The sequence below is a fragment of the Callorhinus ursinus genome, unplaced genomic scaffold (genome assembly GCF_003265705.2).
Source record: "Callorhinus ursinus isolate GAN/ISIS: 27379988/994484 unplaced genomic scaffold, GSC_fseal_2.0 scaffold9, whole genome shotgun sequence".
In the NCBI taxonomy this organism is placed as follows: Eukaryota; Metazoa; Chordata; class Mammalia; order Carnivora; family Otariidae; genus Callorhinus; species Callorhinus ursinus.
Window position 1 is genome coordinate 16,824,675 of NW_027397071.1, and position 19,910 is coordinate 16,844,584.

General features: G+C 39.2%; 1 protein-coding gene across 4 annotated transcripts; it reads left to right on the plus strand.

Annotated features, from left to right (window-relative positions):
- Window positions 1–2: 2 nt before the first annotated feature.
- Window positions 3–19,351, plus strand: EXTL2 (exostosin like glycosyltransferase 2). Of its 4 annotated transcripts, none has more exons than XM_073896236.1 (7): window positions 488–742; window positions 965–1,133; window positions 3,272–3,349; window positions 4,250–4,366; window positions 13,818–14,245; window positions 14,886–14,956; window positions 17,261–19,351. In XM_073896236.1, the coding sequence occupies exons 5-7, from the start codon at window positions 13,852–13,854 to the stop codon at window positions 17,747–17,749; spliced, it is 954 nt and encodes a 317-aa protein (XP_073752337.1). In that variant the 5' UTR covers window positions 488–742; window positions 965–1,133; window positions 3,272–3,349; window positions 4,250–4,366; window positions 13,818–13,851; the 3' UTR covers window positions 17,750–19,351. The 4 variants fall into 4 exon arrangements, with proteins under 4 accessions (XP_025728083.1, XP_073752337.1, XP_073752336.1 ...); XM_073896235.1 differs by having other exon boundaries at window positions 4,250–4,356; XM_025872298.2 differs by lacking the exons at window positions 488–742; window positions 4,250–4,366 and adding an exon at window positions 3–459.
- The last annotated feature ends 559 nt before the right edge of the window (window positions 19,352–19,910 follow it).

Sequence of the window (19,910 nt, forward strand, 5' to 3'; positions counted from 1 at the left end):
ACTGCTGGGTAGTTAATGCGCTGGCCTGGGATGTAGGCACGAAGAAAATCCTGAAGTGTCGGCCCACAGACTGTGATGGCTGGGAGGTTGAGGGCCCGCTCTTGCCCACCCAGACCGCCTACCACTGATGTTCCCGGATGCACTGGCGTCCAGCGCCTGCCCTTTCGCCATTTCCCCCTATTAGCATTAAATCCCGGTGTTGAGATGGCAATGCTTTAGAACCCAGGCGTCAACGTGTTCTGTAGCCGCCAGTCCGCAGGAAGCGCAAGTGATGGTTTTGCTGGGTGAACTCGGTGGTCACCCAAATCCTAGTAATCCAGTCCCGGAGAAGAGCTCCTGGCCTTCCGTAATGCCAAGTGTGAGGCAATCAACACATGCCTTTCGAAAGAACGTTAAATGAATCCAGAAGAAGCCCTTTAAAGGAACCCCCTACGAGACCATGTTGGAATTGAGGTTTGGGTAAGGCACTGCTTCCCGGACAATCTCAACCCGCGAACCCCCCAAAACTCTCGAGTTCGTGCAGGTCCCTTTCACTTCCAGGTCATCCCGGGGGCCGCAGCCGCGGCTGTAATTCTTGTCAGAACCTCCCTGCGCATTTGAGGGAGGTGCTGGAGGAGCTGACCCGTTGGTTGGGCTCGAGGACGCGCGGGGCGCAGAGTGGCGAGCTCTCGGGCTTGTCCTGGGCACCCACAGTCGTTGGAACGTTCCTGCGGGCGCCTTTCCGGAAAATTGCTTGGATAAGGTCAGGTGGTCCATCACGTGAATGATTAAAAGTTGTTACTTTGGGGAAGAAATCGGGGGAAAGGAAGATTGGCTTTTGGAAGTGGGCTGGAAACTACAAAATCGAGCTTCTTGGGAGCTTTTAGTCTAACAGGAAGTGGAGCGTCACCGGGGAAGGAGGGGCGGCCACCCAGGGACTGTCCCCTGCTTCTGGCGCTCACTTTGCGGGCGGTGTTTTTTCCAGGTTATCCTTCAGCGAATGAGGCCGGGTAGATGCACGCTGCTGGGTTTAGAAACAAACAAACAAACAACAACAACAACAAATGAGCAAGCGAGACGCCCCTTCTGTTTTATGAGAACCAGGCTGCAAGCAAATAAATCGGCTGGCCCCACTGCAATCTTCTGCGCTCGAGGTAAGGAAATAGCAAATGCTCTCGTGTTAAAAAATGTTTGCAGTGAGGATATATGCATGTTTTGTTCTCGTTCTTGGAACTTTGTGCGTGAGTGGGGTAGTGATTTGTTGTCTTTATTTTTGAAAATGTATTTTTTTCATTGTTCATGTTAATTAAAACTGCTGTGTAAAACAGCTAGATTCCAGAAATTAAGTTCTGTAAAGAGCATTTTCTCTTTGCCTTTCTTGGCCAATGTTTCATTATTTTAACTTAAACATAGAAATATTTTCAATTGGTAGAATTTACTTACATTTTTTAGGAAGCTTTTATATGAGCCATAGACTTTAAATTTTACTGTACTGCACTGCTGGGGAAATATTAAGTGGTTGCAAACTAGGTTAAAGATAAATATTTCCATGGTAATGGGGTTTTTCTCCAAAACGGCTTTATTTCAATATGATGTAACTGGGGAGTGGGGGGGGAGAGATATATAGAAATAACCAAATTTCAGTAACTGATTTCCAGTATTCTCTTAATTCATCAAGGCCAGCTGCAATTTGAGCCTGTATTTTTGCATTCCACTTTTGAAAATGAATTCTGCATTTTATCCTATATTGGTGTGAACGAGAAATTGCTCAGCATGTTTATGGAGAAATCTGCATTACCCCATTACTCCTTTCAAATACTTTTGAAATAAGTTGGAGAAATTAAAGTTTGATTTCAGTTATATTGGTTTCCTGGGACTCCCAAATTGCAGCCTAACTTCAATACTAAAGGCATTTTATTGGAAATAGAAATTGGACACTAGTTAAATGAAGAAAAGTTCTATGAGTGGAAAATGTTTGCATCTCACTTCTCTTGTCATTCTGAAATAATGTTTCTTCCATATATGTTGACCAATATATATTGTCATATCAAAGTTAAAGTTAGTTTTTTTCATTCAGTGGTCATTTAATGAGTGTCTACTATCTGCTAGGCTCTGTGCTGGGCACAGGGTGGGAGGAAGAAAATAATTATAAAGCCAGTTAAGTCCAGATTCTTTCCCTGGAAGAATTTTATGGGATGAAGAAGTTGATGTGAGGAGAGAGGGTGACAGGATTTTAGAATTGTGTGATGTTTAAGATGTGCACAAGGTATGCCCTTGGTGTATCAAAGGGAGACAACTGTCACTCAGTGAGTCTTGTGATATATACCAAGGCTTTGGTCTCAGCCATCCTGTTGCCCCTTTAATAACTTGTTTCATGAAAGAACATTATTTTGGAAAATCAAAAATGATTCTTCTGCTCAATTCAGGTGGTCATTACAGATGCAGGATTTTGAAAGATTCCAATCATAACTCTTAATTCCTTCATGTCTTAAAAGATTAAATGGGTTTCTAAGATTATAAAATAGATATAGTAATGAACATTTTAAAATTAATACATGGATTTCTACCCTGAACTTTGAAATATTTGTTTAGATCATCTTCTACTAATTAATTGCATTAGATTAACTAGGCAGACTATACGACGGAAAAAAACCAGCTTTTCAGACATGTGCTTGAGGACTGTGAGAAATGAAGGCAGAGAGAATGAAGGGGCAGATGCTTATCTCCAGTCAGGGTTCCAGCTCCTTTCAGGCAGTAGTCAGTAAGGAAAAGGAAGGATGCCATCTGTCATTCCTCAGTAATCAACCCTGGCATTTAGCTGCAGCCCTATTTTAGACCCCATGCTTTTTTAGATGCTTCAAATTGAATGCCCTGTGAACCTCGACTGGATAAAGAAGCTGTGATGGTGGATACAACTACAGATTCTTAAAAATCTAGAAATCGAATATAAGTGTAAATTGCTAATGCATTCCAAGGTTTTGCTTCATGGCACATATCTATAGCATATAGCTTTCAAATGTATAAACACATTAGATGGGGGGATGATACGAGTTTATTCTGCTTCTGCATACTTCCCAAACGTGAAAACACAAATATAGCTGGGTTAGCTCCAACCTCACGGGAAGACGTTATCTATCTCTCTGCCTAAATGCAATCTTTAGAACACAGAATAGCTCATTTTAATTTCTAAAAATAATCTGAAGCCTATAGGCAATGGCATTAAAAGCATTTTTAAAAATTTTCTGATGATTGATAAAAACATCACAGAAAAATCTTTGATTTCCCCTAATAGCACCAAGAGGTCCTGTTCCTATCAATTACAGAAGCCATAAAGAAAAGTTTTAAGAAGTTAAATCTTTACCATAATGAGGTAAGTACCAATATGGGCTTTTTTGTTTGTTTTTTAAAAAATTGTGGTAAAATACACATAACATAATATTTGCTATCTTAGCCATTTTTAAGTGTATAGTTTAGTAGTATTAAGAATATTTACATTGTTGAGCAACCATTCCCCAGAACTTTTTCATTTTGCAGGACTGAAACGCTATACTCATTAACCAACTCCCCATTTCCCCCTTCCCCCAGCCCCTGGTAACCACCATTCTACTTTTTGTCTCTATGAATTTGATTCCTCTAGATAACCTCCTGTAAGGTCTTTTTGTGACTGGTTTATTTCACTTAGCATAATATCCTCAAAGTTCATCCATGGTATAGCATGTGATAGAATCTCCTTCCTTTTAAAGGCTAAATAATATTTCATGTATATATCACATTTTGTTTCGCCATTCTTCTGTTAATGGATATTGGATTGCTTCTACCTTTTGACTTGTGAACAATGCTGCTGTGCACATGAGTGTTGTACTAATATTTTTATCTGAGAAGAATTATTTCCTGTAGAGGTACTCTTATTTCGTTGGAAATAAAAGTTCCTACTTGAGCCAGGGTCTGTTCGAAAATACTGTAAGGCCTCCCTTAGTCTAACCCATCGAAATAGTTCAGCTTACGGAATAAAGCCAATACCCATAAGGTTGAAATATTCTTGTAGACTAGAACAAAGCTGAAGATAAGAGACTACACAAGACACTGAAAATACGAAGTGGCGCAAGTGTGGAGTTTGGTGTGACCTACCACTCTTTATGTGGCTCAGGGAAAATCATTTCGTGTTCTCAGTCTCCACTATCCCATCTCTAAAATGGGGTGGATATATTTTAATTTCCTTGTCTCTAAAGATTTGAAACCTTACTGATTTGAGGTATTATATAACACACAGGTGGCAGAGGTCTGACAGTTTTCATTACTATTGCTGAGCTCTGTGAGGGCAAGAACTGGGTGCTCTTTGCATTACCATCCCTAGTGCCTGACAGTGCTGGGCACGGGGTAAGTACCTGTTAAGTGTTTGTTGACTGATGGATATTTACCATGGGGATTTGGACCTTCCTCTAAAAAAGTTAGAAAGCTTGTATGAGCCAGGATTGCTTTGATGTTAGGTTTGATATCTAAAACTATTTATAAATTATAATTCATATGTATGAAATCTGTTTCTCTTAGCGATTTTGGAATGTGAGTTTATTGCTGAACACCACTGTTTTCTAAAAGAGAGAAGTTTCCATAGAATATTCCAGAGATCCATTGCCTAACAATCGTGCCTTCTCTCCGTTTTCCTGTGACTTAAACAGAAGTTCAAATGAAAAGCTCTATTATGCTAGAATGGTAAAAGCAATATATTTGCAGATGTACTTGGTTTCTTTTTGACCCATTTCTGGAACTAATTTTGCATGGCACTGTACTGAGCTAAAAATGCTTTTCTATTTCTAGGCTTTCTTCTTAGGATGCATTGACTCCTTGGATCCTTACAAGTCGTGGATGTTCCTCTTAGAAATAAGGCCATTCCTACTCCTGTCCTAATACATGTCCATGGAATTGGTCATCTCCAAACATCATCATCATTATCTTCATCATAGCTACAATGAATTGGCAATTCCAGGAGAAAGATGCAAGGCTAAAGCGAACTTTTATCTAGCATAGTTTTATGTAGCATAACCTGGGCGCTTCGAGGGTAGAGAGGAGCTCGCTGTCTGCCTCAGTAACAAATGGCTGAATTAAAGGAGGAGGTACTTTAAAAACATGTCCCACATGATACTTATACATTATTTCCTCTTAAATCAGCGATAATGAAGCAAATCCAGTTAATTGATAGTAGCTGTCTGAGGAAGTATAGAAAAGGAATCTGATGCTTTGTTCAGGCTTAGGAGGAAAAAAAAAAAATGCCAGGACTGTTGGGCAGCTTCTGCTATGAATAAAGGGGTGGGAGTGGACAGGCAAGTGGAAACACAGGTACTTACTGACTGTTATCCCTGCTTTAAATGCTGCTCTTGGTGTTTCCTCTAACTGGATTTACCTATAAAGGAATGGCTCACTCTGCCTGGCTGCCAACAGAAGGACTTGATCTTGAATGTGCCCAGTACGGAAATTTCTTTCCTTACAGCCTGCAGTGAGAAATGACCTGTCACAGCATCTATCTATTCAAATGCGATATTGCAGTAACTGTAGCTGTTTATCAACCTGCTTTAGCAATACTGTTTCGGAACTACAGTTTCAAAATGCAGTGAGGGCCAGAACGAAGCTTTCTAAAGGACAAGCTTTAAATTGGCTATCAGTGATCTTATATATGTAGCCAGTTACACTGTGACTAGAAAAGACTGATTGCATTCATCCTAATGGCCAATCCACGACCCAGTTGATCCAGATTGTGGTCATCTAAATGATCCATTCTGAACACTGTACAGTTGATCCTAAGCACAAGCTGAATCCCACGCTATGGACACTTTCATTATTTATTATTGCTCTAAGTGTATTCCTACTCCTCTTTTTCCTGTTCCTAAATAATGTCCTGTTCCTGAATACAAATAATAAAGAATATTTATTGGTAACACAAAATCAGTTAACTTATTTTGATGTGTTTAGACCCATGAAGAAAGTAATGGGAGTTAGGAAGAGCCTTGTAAGAACAGATGGGTTCCTCAGGAGGAAGAGTGAGGGAAAATCATTTAGGAAGCAGAGGATAGCAGTTGGTAAAGGATGAGAAAAGTGGTATGGCACTTCTAAAATAACAGTGAAAGGAATGAATTTCTTGAATATGTGGAAAATAACGAAAGGCAAAACTCTTCCCAGAATACCGGATAGCACCTGAAAAAGACTTGTAAAGAAAAGTGACCTTTCATGTGCTATTTCTGGCATTTTGTGTTTAGTCGTGAAGTAAATTCTAGCGTATGTGGCTTGAAATTTTAATGGAAGAGGCTTACTATGGGCAATAGTGAATGACACTTGGCAGCCGTGTTTTCTCACTTAGTCTTCTTTTTCTGCCGATTGTCCTGAAGTCCAACGGGTTTTTTGGGTCAGTTCCTGGACCCAAACTAAAATTTCATTTCTCAACTAGGTAAGATTTTATTTTCTGTTGGTTTAAATCCTGTATGCTGCCTGCTGGATTAAGTCATCTAGCTTCTAGTTTTTGTTAGCTCCTAAAAGTTTGGGGAAATTCACAAGGAGGATATTATCTAAGAAGGGATGCTTTCCCCCCAAGGCAAATCAGCTCATTCTCCAAGAGCTTCCATAGAAACAAGGATGTGCAAAGGTATTTTAATGCAGAATATCTTTGAAAAGATGCAAAAAAAAAAAAATAAGAGTTCTGGGATGTCTTTTATTTATCAAGTAGCTTGACCACAGAACTGAAAGTAGAAAAGTGGCTTGTGCTTAAGACCACATTTCTGACTGGCTGTGCTGGTCACCAAATGGGGGATAACTCAGGTCTTTCACATAGGGATTGGTTTCTTGGGTACTGTCTAGTCTTAATTGGGCCTTCGTTCGCATTTAAGTTTGTTCTGTTAGTTTCAAACATTTCTTATCCTTTGTGGAGTTGAAGACCATTTAAACAGAGATTCCCTCACCCCATTTAACCACAAAGAGTTGGGAGCGCTTCCTCAAAAAATGGGCCTGGCACTGTTCTGGATGACAAAGACTAATGGAAACTGCCTTCCAAATACAGTTAGACTCAAAAAGGAGCATAGTCAATGGTTGTAATACCTAGAAACAAAGGCTAGTGACACCATGTTCTGAGTTCCCAAGAGCACTGAGGATAGAGAGTGTGAGGAATGTTCACAGGGGAGGGGCCCGGGAGTAAGAGTTTGTCAGGTGGGGACAGGAAAGTGCTTTGTCGGTGGAGAAAATAGCATGTACCAACACATGGAGTCCTAAGCCAGCACACTGGCTGTCGGTACCATAAAAGTCCTTCTGGAATTTGGCACCACGTGTCTCTTTGCCGTGGATTGAGCAGTGTGTGTCATCTGCATGCTAGAAACCTGGTCAGAAACTCCTCATTGGTTGGCATAGCTGTCTCTTCCAACTCTTGCATGTTCACAGAAGGAAAGCCCAGGTTCTGAATTGGCCTCTGCATTGCCCCTCTCGACGTGATTTTACGTCTTGGCAGCTGAGGGCCCTTTTCTGAGCATCTATATTCTATAATCATCAGTTTTTAGGCAAGTACATGTTTTGCAGGATAAACCAGAGGAGAAAACAATCTGTACAACATGAGACAAATCTAGTAGTGAAATGGCAGAATAGTTATCGTTCCTCCGCCATCTGTGGCATCAAAATGAAAATGACAGCTTCTCGGTGTACGACGTCAGGCTGCTCCCTGCTTTTCTACTTTATGAGTCAGACGACATAACTAATCTTTGTTCGTACTATGCTCTGGCATATTTGTTTTCAGCTTCAGTCTGGATAATTGCTGCTTTTTCAGTCTGAAGGAACTAGCCCTGAGAAAAGAATTATTCATTCAGCAGCATTCCTTCTAGGGAATTTGGAGAGACGATATAAGTAAATAACTGACTAGTGGGTCTCTGAAAATTCGAATTGCCTGGTCCATTTAGAGACACCCATTAGAGAATTTGCAACTGTTGCTTTATAGACTACGCATTATTTACTTTCTTATACCCACATTTAAGAAAGTTTTTTTAACATTTCAAGTAATGCTCTTCCAAAAGCTATTCAGTTATCAGATATTAAAAAATTTCTGACATAGTGACCCCCCCAGTTCCACTCCTAATTCTATACCTAAGAGAAATGAAAACATGGTCACATAAAAACTTGTCCATGAATGTTCATAGTAGCATTACTCATAATAGCAAAATCTGGAAACAACCCAAATGTCCAGCAACTGACAGATATACAAAATGTGTTATATCTATGTAGGAATGGAATGCTATGTGGCAATTAAAAAAAATGAGAGAGCTACTGATATATATATATATATATAAAGACATGGATGAACCTTGAAGACATTCTGCTAAGGGGAAAAAAGCCAGACACAACGACCACATGTTGTATGATTCCATTTATATGCAATATCCAGAATAGGCAAATCTGTGGAGACAGAAAGTAGATTAGAGATTGCCTCGTTGTTGGGGGGGGGAGATGAGAAAAGGGGGGAGTGACTGCTAATGAATGGGTCTGGGGTTTCTTTTTGGGATGTTGAAAATGTTTTAAAATTAGACTGTGGTGATGGTTGCACAATTCTGTGAATATACTGAAAGCCACTGAAGGGTTTAGTTGACCCTCAAACAACATGGGTTTAAACTGCGTGGGTCCACTTACGTGCAGATATTTTTCAATAAATGTGGTACAGTGCTATAAATGGATTTTCTTTTCCTTATGATTTTCTTAATAACATTTCCTTTTCTCTCGCTTACTTTATTGTAAGTATGCAGTATATAATACGTATAACATACAAAATGTGTTAATCTGTTCATGTTACACTAAGGCTTCCGGTCAACAGTAGGCTACTAGTAGTTAAGTCTTGGGGGAGTTAAAAGTGATACAAGGGGTTTTGACTGTGCAGAGTGGAGTGGTTGGTGCCCCTAATACCTGTGTCATTCAAGAGTCAATTGTACTTTAAGTGGGTGAAATTTAGGGTATATGAAATAAGTCTTAATAAAGTTGTAAAATATACCCCAGCATACCAAGTATAAATATTTATATTATTGGACAGATAGTGACAGTTTTGTGTACTGATACTTTGATACATTCCTGCAGAATTTAGCACAACACAGTGGAAACAGTCCTGGACTATGCCATCAGGAGACCTAGATTCTTGCGCTGGTTCTACTGGTAGTGTGCTGCATGCGTGAGCCTAGGCAAGTTCCTAATGCCTGGACCTTGAGTTCTTTATGAAGTAAGGAAGTGACTTAGAGCTCTGAGCTGTCCTTCAGTTTATGTGTTTGTACAGTAAAGCATATAAATACTGGGGCAGTTTTGGAGCCCTGGCTTTATCCCTGACTGTTTGAGTATAACCAAAGTAGTGGGGTTTTCAGAAGCCACCTGGCTAACAGTCCTTCTCCCAATCATGTTCAGGTACGTCATGTCAGGTAAAGTATATGTAGAGCAGGGTTTTCAACCTCAGCATCTTTGGCATGTTAAGCTGGATAATTCTTCCCTTTGGAGGGATGTCTTGTCCATTGCAGGATTTTAGCAGCAACTCTGACATCTGCCCACTCGATAGCATCTCTTCCTCAGTCCTGACAATCAAAAATGTCTCCAGTCTTTGCAGCGTATCACCTGGAGAACAGAGTCGTCCCCCGTTGAAAACCCCTGGTATAGAAGATGCTAGAATAACAATATGAAAATAACTAAAAGGATATGCTGTCTACCTATGAAGAACTAATAAGTTAACGTAATAAGGCAAAAAAATATCATTTGGGGGTCTTTGATTTTTCAGATGATCAGGAGACAAATTCTTGCTCTTCTTGCTTTTCTATACAGACTAAAAATTTTACATAATTGTATTGGGTTGCATTATTTAATAAGTACCACATGAAATATTTACACTGTGTTTCTAAAGATAAATTATTCAAATCTCCCAACACATTTTGGAACAGGTACAATAGGAGATTAGAAGTTATCTGAAAGAGGAAATTTCTATGATGGGGATAGGGCTAAATCCTACTTAAAAGTATAGGTAAAAGTGAAATACTCATGCGTGTCTTTGACAAAGTGTATTTATAGTAGGGTATATAATTATCATATAATTATATGTAAATATAATTACATAATTATATTTATAGTAGGCTATAGTAATTAATTTCATTACTTTTTCTACACTAAAATTGCCAGATAGTTACCTGTGTCTGCTTTAGAAACTAGAAACACCTCTGTGTGAGTTTTGCAATATGCTGTTCCTACTCAGCTGTGGAAAATGAAAACAAAGATTTTAATCAGGGTGTATTTTAATGCAATTGTTGGATGATTCTTTGCTCTGAGTGCTTATAGCTAGCCATTTCTATGCAGAACTGAAAATATGTTTTATGAGACCTGCTTTTGATTCAATATATTAGAAGGATTTTCAAGGCCTTTGAACCAAAATTATTAATTCATAATGGTTTTTCCTTGGTTGGCTACATTAACAGTATGTGTTGTTTTAGTAAGAGGGTACATGCAATGAAAACATTGTATTCTAATGCCTTAAATTACTGTCCTTGAAGAATAATCATAGTAAGTTGGGGTTACTTCAAAAATAATTCATTTTATTCATATCTTGAGTGAGGCCACGATAAAAGGAGAGACACAAAATTGCCTTTCTTAACAGAACACCCACAGAGAAAGTCCAGAGAGAATATTCTTTGCAAATTCTCTGAAAAGGTTACTACAAGGTAACATTGCTTTCCAAATCTGGACTATTGAAAAGTGAGAGTTGCTGAATGACAACAGCCATCTCCTTGATCTTATGAATAAGCTCTTCTTTGCTTGCACAGGCCTCAGTGCACTCTCCAACCATGGAGTGGATGCCCCTAGCCCCATTAGAATTCTCCATTCCCCATTCCCGTACACTTCAAAGGGAGATGTTAAAGGCATGGTCTATATAGTCTCTCTATGTCCTTGCTGAACTATATATGGAGAAACTGTTTCTACGATTGTAAAGCATGCCTCCCCACGTGAAACAAGATCATAGGAGTGGGATTGTCACTTGAATTCCACCCCTGCTAAATCTCCCCCATGAAAAACAAGAGGTTGACTGAACATCATCATTTGGACATTAAAGTGAAATTTCACTGGGAATCTAAACTGTGAGATGGGAAGAGTTAGACTACAGTCTTAGGATTGCCTGTGGAACGGTGGCCTGGCTGCACGTGCTCAGTTAAACCACAGGCTGTGGAGTCAAGAGGCTAGGCATCCATACACAGTGCTTTTCTAAGGAGATGGCAACAACCAAAACTAAACTGTACAGAGGCAATGGTACTACACAGGACAGCGATGGTGGCTTAGCGTGGTTGGCCTACCACGGCTGGGAGGGAGCAGTAAGAAGTCTCCTCCAGTTTTATCACATTTGTCGATATCGTGGAATAGATGAGAGTATTTTTTTATTGTATCACCTAAGAAGAGAAATTGTTTTTTTTTAAGATTTTTAAAGTTTATTTATTTGAGAGAGGAGAGAGAGAGCGCTTAAGCTGGGGAAGAGGCAGAGGGAGAGGGAGGAGCAGGCTCCCCACTGAGCAGGGAGCCTGATGCGGAACTTGATCCCAGGACCCTGGGATCGTGACCTGAGCCGAAGGCAGACGCTTAACGACTGAGCCACCCAGGCGTCCCTAAGAAGAGAAACTGTATGAAAAATAATAAGAGAGGGTAGATGATGGATCCATTAAAGTCCTCAAGAATAATGTCCTTTCCAGTTCGAAGATCTATTTTTTTTCTTAAAGGTATTTTCTAAATGTTTAGAAACTTCTGGTTGATTTTTGTTTTCAGTCTTTTTATAAATAAGTATATCTTTGAATATTCTTTTTCCTCACTTCTGGCTTTTGTACTTGAACAGAGCAGTTGAATAAATCTAGGATATATATGCTAAGATGTGTATGAAGGCTCAGCTGCCAAAATACAGAATAAGGACTTACCTAGAAAGTTTATGGAGGCTTGTGGAGGAGTAAGTAAAGTCTGGAATCAGAAAAAGAACTAGCAGAATAAAAAAAAAAAAAAAAAAAAGCAACAACTGAAAGTCAACAGTGCTCCAGAAGGAGGTAGCAGGGGTGATAATGAACTCTATCAGAGGCTAGGAAATCAGAGCTCTGGGTCTCTGTAAAACTGCCTGCGTGATTCAGTCTTTTCTTACATATGTGACTGAGAGGTCTGATCCACCAGGAATGTTTGACCCATGAATGTCCAGACCACATTCATCGGGTGTTTGTTCACCTAGTATTCTCTAGCCATATTGCAGGTGGAGCCTTTAGGTACAGTGAGGAATAGGAGAGTACATAGCTGATTACAGTACCTTCTGATCCTCCTGTCCTATCAGAGATGGTGATTTGGAAGCTCCAGAGCCCTACCTCAGTTCAACCTGAATTAAATCCGGCAGTACATCCCTTAGCCCATAATGAGGGACAGCCTGGCTCTGGCAGCAGATTTTCTTGGGTATAGATTCCAGATACATTACTTAGTTGCCTCCTAATCCTGAGAAAGATATTTAACCTCTGTAAGTATCCAAGCTCTAGTAAAAGATCCTGTCCCTGCCCTGATCAAAACCCTCTAAGAGCTTCCCATCTCAAGTAGAATAAAATCTATCCTCCTTTTTTGGCTGACAAGATCCCTGGTGATCTGGCCCTTGCTTATGTCACTCTGATGTATTTTCTTCGTTACCGCAATGCTAACTTGTCTTTGAGTTTACTTTTCGTCTGTCTCTCTCTACTCTTTCCTCTGCCTCGAACAGCAGAGACTGAGTCTATCTTATTCATTGCTGTAGCCACAGATCCTAGAACAGTGCCTGGTACAAGTAAGCACTCATAACTACTTGTTTATTCTATTGAGTGAATAAGTACATACCATGACGTGCGAAGCACGTAGTACAGGGCCTGATAAGTGGTAAACCCACTGTAATTGTTTGTTGCTGCTGCCGCCATTATAATCTGTTTCTTATATTAGGCTTCCACCTATGATTTCAATTAGCAATAATCGCGCCTTGGATAAAGCTCATTGGCTACCACTATGATCTCATTTGGAAAAAAGGTTGCTACCAAAAAGTACTTTTAAATTTCGTATACTGCGGTATAATTGACCTTTGAACAACATGAGGCCAACGCCCTGCACAATCGAAAATCCACATTTTGACTTTTGACTCCGCCAGAATTTAACAACTAATAGCCTACTGTTGATCCAGAAGCCTTACCTATAACATAGCCAATTAACACGTATTTGGTGTCTGTATTATATACTGCATTCTTACAATAAAGTAAGAAAAGTGGAAATATTGTCAAGAAAATCATAAGGAAAAGAAAATCCACAATAGTCCTGGACTGTATTTACTGAAAAAAAATCCACATATTAAGTGGGCCCATGCAGTTCAAACCTGTGCCGTTCAAGGTCCTGCTGTATACATGTAAAAGAACATCATGTTGTGCACTTTAAATATATACAATTTTTATGTCAACGATCTCTCAGTAAAGCTGTTTAAAGAATTAGTACACTACTGAGAGAAATGTAATCCCATTTGAAAAAATAGTGTCGGTTCCAAATTCTTCATAGTAAAATGAGGGCAGATTTTAAAATACACTGCTTAATTCTTCCGGCTTGTGTGTAGATGAGCTTTTGTCCACAACTGCAAAAGCAAGCAGGCCCAGAAGGGGAGGTCCATTCCCTGCACTTTTCAGTTAGGCCTTAGGCCAAGTCGCCCTATCAAAGAGGCAGGGAGAACTGAATTTAATCAACTCAAATAAGATTTACCTCCGTCCTCAAGAAGGCAAAGCCAAAAACATGGTAACTAGTGAGAATGCTAACACTGTATTTTATTGCCGTTTCTATTCCAGGTGTTGCCACATCTGCAAACTTCCCGGACGAGTGATGGGCATTCGAGTGCTTCGTTTCTCTTTGGTGGTCATCCTTGTGCTGCTCCTCGTAGCCGGGGCTTTGACCACTTTACTTCCAAATATCAAGGAAGACAAGATGCTCACTTTGCGTAGGGAAATAAAATCTCAGGGCAAGTCCGCCCTGGATTCCTTTACTCTAATAATGCAGACATACAACAGAACAGATCTCTTACTGAGACTCTTAAATCATTATCAGGCTGTGCCGTATCTGCATAAAGTGATTGTGGTGTGGAACAACGTTGGGGAGAAGGGGCCAGACGAGTTATGGAACTCTCTAGGGCCTCACCCTGTCCCTGTGATCTTCAAACTCCAGACAACAAACAGGATGAGAAATCGACTGCAGGTCTTTCCCGAACTGGAAACCAATGGTGAGTTGCTGCCGGGGTCCCAGCTGGCACGGGCTGCCGCTCCCCAGAGCTCGGGGTGGGTGTGTGGCTTTCCGGCCTTCTGCTTGTCTTACTGATGTGGAGAAAGCAGGGAGAGGGAATCAAAAAGAAACATAGGGGCAATTTTCAAGATGTCAAGAAGCAGTTTTGTGGGGAAGAAATCACGTACATCTTGCAACTGTGACAAAGAGGTTAATGTGAATGAAGATCCACTATAATTACACAGTATGGTATCACAGAAAGTAGTAAAATGGCATTCGGCTTACGCTTAATGTATTTTTTTTTTTTTTTTGCCACCTTCCTTTTCCTCCCGTTCAGAGCAGTTTCATGAGCATTGTAATTTGCTTAGAAGGCCATCAATTTTATTTATTTATAGGTTCATTCGTTTCTAGGATAATGGATGAGAGCTGCATGACAATTTTCCTCTCAGGCAATTATAAGTATCAGTTACAATTCAAATAAACACTTTTTCTACCAGACAAATCTCTCCGAGAGTACATTTCTTGTTTACTAATTTCGTTCAGGAAATTATTCATTTGAATGATCTGGGCACCATTGTTTATTACTAGTTTTGTTTCCATTTCCAGACTGTTGGATATAATTCTTTTTCCTTTCGTTTCAGCGGTGTTAATGGTAGATGATGATACGCTAATTAGCGCCCAAGACCTTGTCTTTGCTTTCTCAGTTTGGCAGGTAATGTTGCTCTGTCCTTTATGAATTCATCAGTATAAAGTTTTATCTCTGATTTAGTTGGGCAGCGTCGTGGTTTAATGTGGGAGTCATCTCAAACACTGTAGACAGTATTTATCTAAGACACATAGATACTTGTTGCATGGTAATCAACATGTCTCATGTTCATTTAAGCCAGCCTGCAAGTTATGGTATCTTTTATCTATATTTGATTTCTATTTGATATGCTGGGGAGAAGAGCTAGAACTACTTTCCAGAGAAGAATGAGGAGATGATTTGGTATGGCAAAGACTAGAATCGAGAGATATTTTTCTACAAGGCCACAGATACATGTCTCAAATGAAAAGTGTATTTCTGTATTAATGTTGTATATAACTTTCTTTAAAAGAAAGCATTTATTACACCCACAAAATTTAATCCTAATGCTGGGACAACTTTTTAGGAATTAGGAATAGTAATATTTATAGTTTTATTTATTTATTTATTTATTTATTTATTTATTTATTTATTTATTTATTCTCCCCTAAATCCTAGCTGGAATAAACAGGCATAAATTGTTCACTATTCTATAAACACAATTCTTTGCTGTTGAATATGTGTTAATTAATAGTAGCTGGCTTTTACAAGTTGCAGAAATCAGGACTGTACACCAGTATTCTGAAGCTTTGTCAAATAATGAAACACTGTGCTACCCAATAAATGGTCTAATTTGCCCTATAGTAACCCTCCTTAATTAGCTACATGGGATATAAGAACATTAGATATTAATGGTAAGTGGTCACAGTACTCTGCAGATATCAGCCTCTCAAAACTTCAATTTCTAACTTTATACCAAGATCAACAAGTTTTTTCCCCTACAGCAGTTTTTTCAGCCCTGTAAGTAAAGCTGCTTAGGCAAAAAATTCTAATGTAATATTCCAGCTGTGAAATTTCTATTTCAGGTAAAAAAATCAATTTACCTAAAATGTCAGGGGTTGGGGGGGGATAGGAGAACTGTGCTTATTTAGAACAATCCAAGTAAGCCATAATTAAAAATGGATAAATATGATTTTTAGGTTTTATTCATAGAAGAGTAACCAAGAACAGTTTCAATCCATTGCCCAAGGTAACTTGACTCCTACAGTTCAGTCCCATCAATGCCTGGCATAGTGTAATGATTTGGGGTATACAGGCGGACAAGGCTGGAGTGGACATCTAGCGTGCTTTTGTGCTCACCCGTTACCGCTAATTAGTGCTATGACTTTTCCTCCTCTAGCGGTCTGTGGAACTTTATTCATCCTCCTAAATGATGTCGATGGCACTTGCTCTCTGAAGCCCCCCAGGGTTTATCCTCGACTCCCTGCCCTTCCCCTTTGTCTCCCAGCAACAAATCTGTCACCCTGTCCTCAGTGCTTCCAAGAGGCTTACCCAACTGCACGTACAACCGTCTCACAGTATGGGAATTCCTTGTTCACATAGCTGAATCATACCCTTCCCAGATGATGACTTTTTTGAAATGGGATTTAACCCAGCCTGATTTGGATGTGTGTGTGTGTGTGTATGCGTCCCTAGTTTAATGTCTGTTCAGTAAATGAGTGAAACGCAAATTACTTACGAGATTGAACTAAACCTTTTAACTCTATAAATTCTTACTTCTTTTCTGTGCTTCACTGGTTTTCTCTTGTTTGCTGGTTTTTGTGTCATTTATAGTTGCTCTCATCTTACTTCTATGGTTTTACTACTATCCTTTCTTCAAAGATTCTGACAACATCTCATTATATATTTTTTACTCATGTTTTTAAAAAGGAAACACCCAAGCTGAGAAGGGGGAAAAATATAACATTGTTTAAAATCAACAGTGACTTTCAAGAACATTGAAATCAACATGAAAAAACAGAGTCATACATGTAGATCCACAATTTTATGCGCTCCTAAGAGATTGAAACAGATTTTCAAAATTATGCTGTATCTTCTTATCTCCCATAATAAATAGCATTCATACAGTCAGCTTCATTTGAAGCAAACTTTGAAGAACCAGACTCTTTGGTGACTAGACTTTATTAATATCAGAGAACATTTGAATTAGAACATTTGTAAGGTTAGAAATTTTGTTAGCAGTTTGGGTTGCGATAGAATTTTGACCTGCAAATGTATCAGGATGTAGATTTATGAAGTTGCCTGGAGTTAGATGAAATTGAGATGTGGGAGCCAAGAATAAAATAAAGTTGATAAATCAGTTTAATTCTCTCTGTAATAAATCATTGCCTTTCTCACCATGTCTGCTCTCAAGAAATGCCACCCTTAATTGTTCCTTTTCCATCTTTTCAGCAATTTCCTGATCAAATTGTAGGATTTGTTCCTAGAAAGCATGTCTCTACTTCATCAGGGGTCTACAGTTATGGAGGTTTTGAACTGCAAACACCGGGGTTTGGAAATGGCGACCAGTACTCTATGGTGCTGATTGGAGCCTCATTCTTCAATAGCAAATACCTTGACCTGTTTCAGAGGCAACCTGCAGCTGTCCATGCTTTGATAGATGAAATCCAGAACTGTGATGATATTGCCATGAATTTTATCATTGCCAAGAACACTGGGAAGACTTCAGGGGTATTTGTGAAACCTGTAAACATGGGCAATTTAGAAAAAGAGTCCAACGGTGGCTATCCTGGAATGTGGCACCGAGCTGAGCACTTTCTGCAGAGGTCTTACTGTATAAATAAGCTTGTTAGTATCTACGATAGCATGCCCTTAAAATACTCCAACATCATGATTTCTCAGTTTGGTTTTCCCTATGCCAACCACAAAAGTAAAATATGAAACTAAAACAAAAACAAACCTCAAAACTGCTTAGTGTCTGAGTAGCTTCTCTTTGCTAGGGTTGGTGTTTTGTTTTTTTGTTTGTTTTGTTTTTTGTTGTTTTTTTTTTAAGCAACATCATGAACTTTTATCCACTACAGAAGTCTCTACAAAGGAAAAAATGTACCATGCTTCTAGGACATAAAATTTACAGGAACTTCAAAAACCAAGAAGCTGGTACTCTCTAGATAGGTTTTTTTTGCGAGGAATTTTCATACACGGATAGAACTCCTTGGTCAGTGATTTTATTGTTTACATTCTGAGACAGTTCTACAATTTCTTGGACTCCTGGCATTTGCCTTAAGGACCTATAGTAAGTTGTCTCCAGGATCAGAAACTCCAGAAAAGCATTTCTCAGCTTTTTCCCTAAAGGATGATTGTTTTCATTTGAAGCCTGAAATGCCTCATTAGCAAAAGCCTACGGCATAGAGAAAAGCCATGTGAGGGGAGAATAGTCTCAATCCCTTATAAAAACAAGTGGAAAACTCATGACTCCCAGTGCTTTCATTGTGGTCTTTCCAACCAGCCCTTTCCAGCACTAACTCGGCCCGGCATGGTTTTGATGCAACCATCAGTGCTTTGATTTTCGTTGATAAGTCTGTTGTGACTGGGAGAGTTCATTTTAGTAGCTGAAGGATGTCTAGTTGTTTGCTTGATTTTTGTGCATATTTACTGCATGGATCACAAAAAAGTGCAACCTGTGTTTCTTATGTGCAACTTCTATGCAGCAGGGAGCAAATGTGTTACTGGATTCAGGTAGTGCATTTTGTCCCTGAATCTGACCTTGAGAAGTGTATGTTAATTCTTATATTTACATAAACTGTGTGTTGTTTAAGAAACATAAAATAATCTTCTGAAAGAATGATTAATTAGGAACTGGCGAAAGTTACAGCCTTTGGTATGGAAAGACCTTTATTGTTAGGGCATAGGATTATCTCATGGATACTAAAGAGTTATGTGTATTATACACAAAGTTAATCTCTCGTATTCAGAGCTGCTGCTGCTTTTTTTTTTTTTTTCAAAAAAGACCCAAGGCATTCATCATGATGATATTTTGATTACATACAGGAAAAAAATAACTGAATCATAGCAGAGGAATTTTATAGGGAGTCTGCATCGGTAAATTGTTAACCTGCTCACTCTGTTACGTGAATTAGTATCTGTGTTCCACATAGTGTCTGTGTTTGGTCCTTGTTTACAACAGTAGCAAGGAATACCTAATTAAGCTCCTGTCTACCACCTTCTCCTCTTCCCCTTCCCCCTCCTCCTCCCATAATGTCATTGTATTCTCACATTTGCAAAGCTGTGAAAATATAATAATAATCATGGTTAATGTTCCAATAATGAGGTCTATGTGCAGTTAGTTCAGTATATGTTGTTTCTTTACATTGGCATGTGTAGGTGTCTTAATGCAGTCAGATAAAACCAGTAGAACCCAGAACCTCACTAAAAACCTATATGTTCATTATGTGCTTTGGCCAAACTTGGTAGTGATTTTTTGCCTCTTGGAATTCACCTGGCAGATAAATAAAATAAACTTCTACCATGCAGATGTTCTCTTAATTAAGCAGACTCACGTTTTTGTGGTCCGTGTTTTTACAAATTTCTAAATATTCTAATATATTGCTCAGGGTAAAGCGGAGGCATTAGCTACATTCCCGGGGGTGGGGGGAGTTCTCCGTGGGCAAATATTCCCAGATTTTATTTCCCATTTTGTGTTCTCAAAGTTGTCTTAAGCATCACATAAGTTAATCGTATCATGTTTTACAGACATTATAGAGCAAATATGATCACAAAGTGAAGTTCAGTCTGTGATACAGAGACCTTTGCATTGTGGCTGTGATTCTACTAAAACTGTTTTCCTCTGTACACTTCTTATTCTTGCTCCAAATGACTGGGAGAAGAGATGCTGCTCAGGTTTGAAACTGCATGAGGAAAGCAATGAACTTAGAGGCTAGGTGTGCCAGGAGAGTATTTGGACTCAAATCCTTCCTAGATCTCATGTTTACTTAACTTCTTGGAGCATTGCTTTCCTCATCTGCAAAAATGGGAGTCCTATCTACCTAGTGGTTTGCATTAAGAAATAGAAGAGCTGTTGGGGTGTGTTATTGCTAATAAGTGC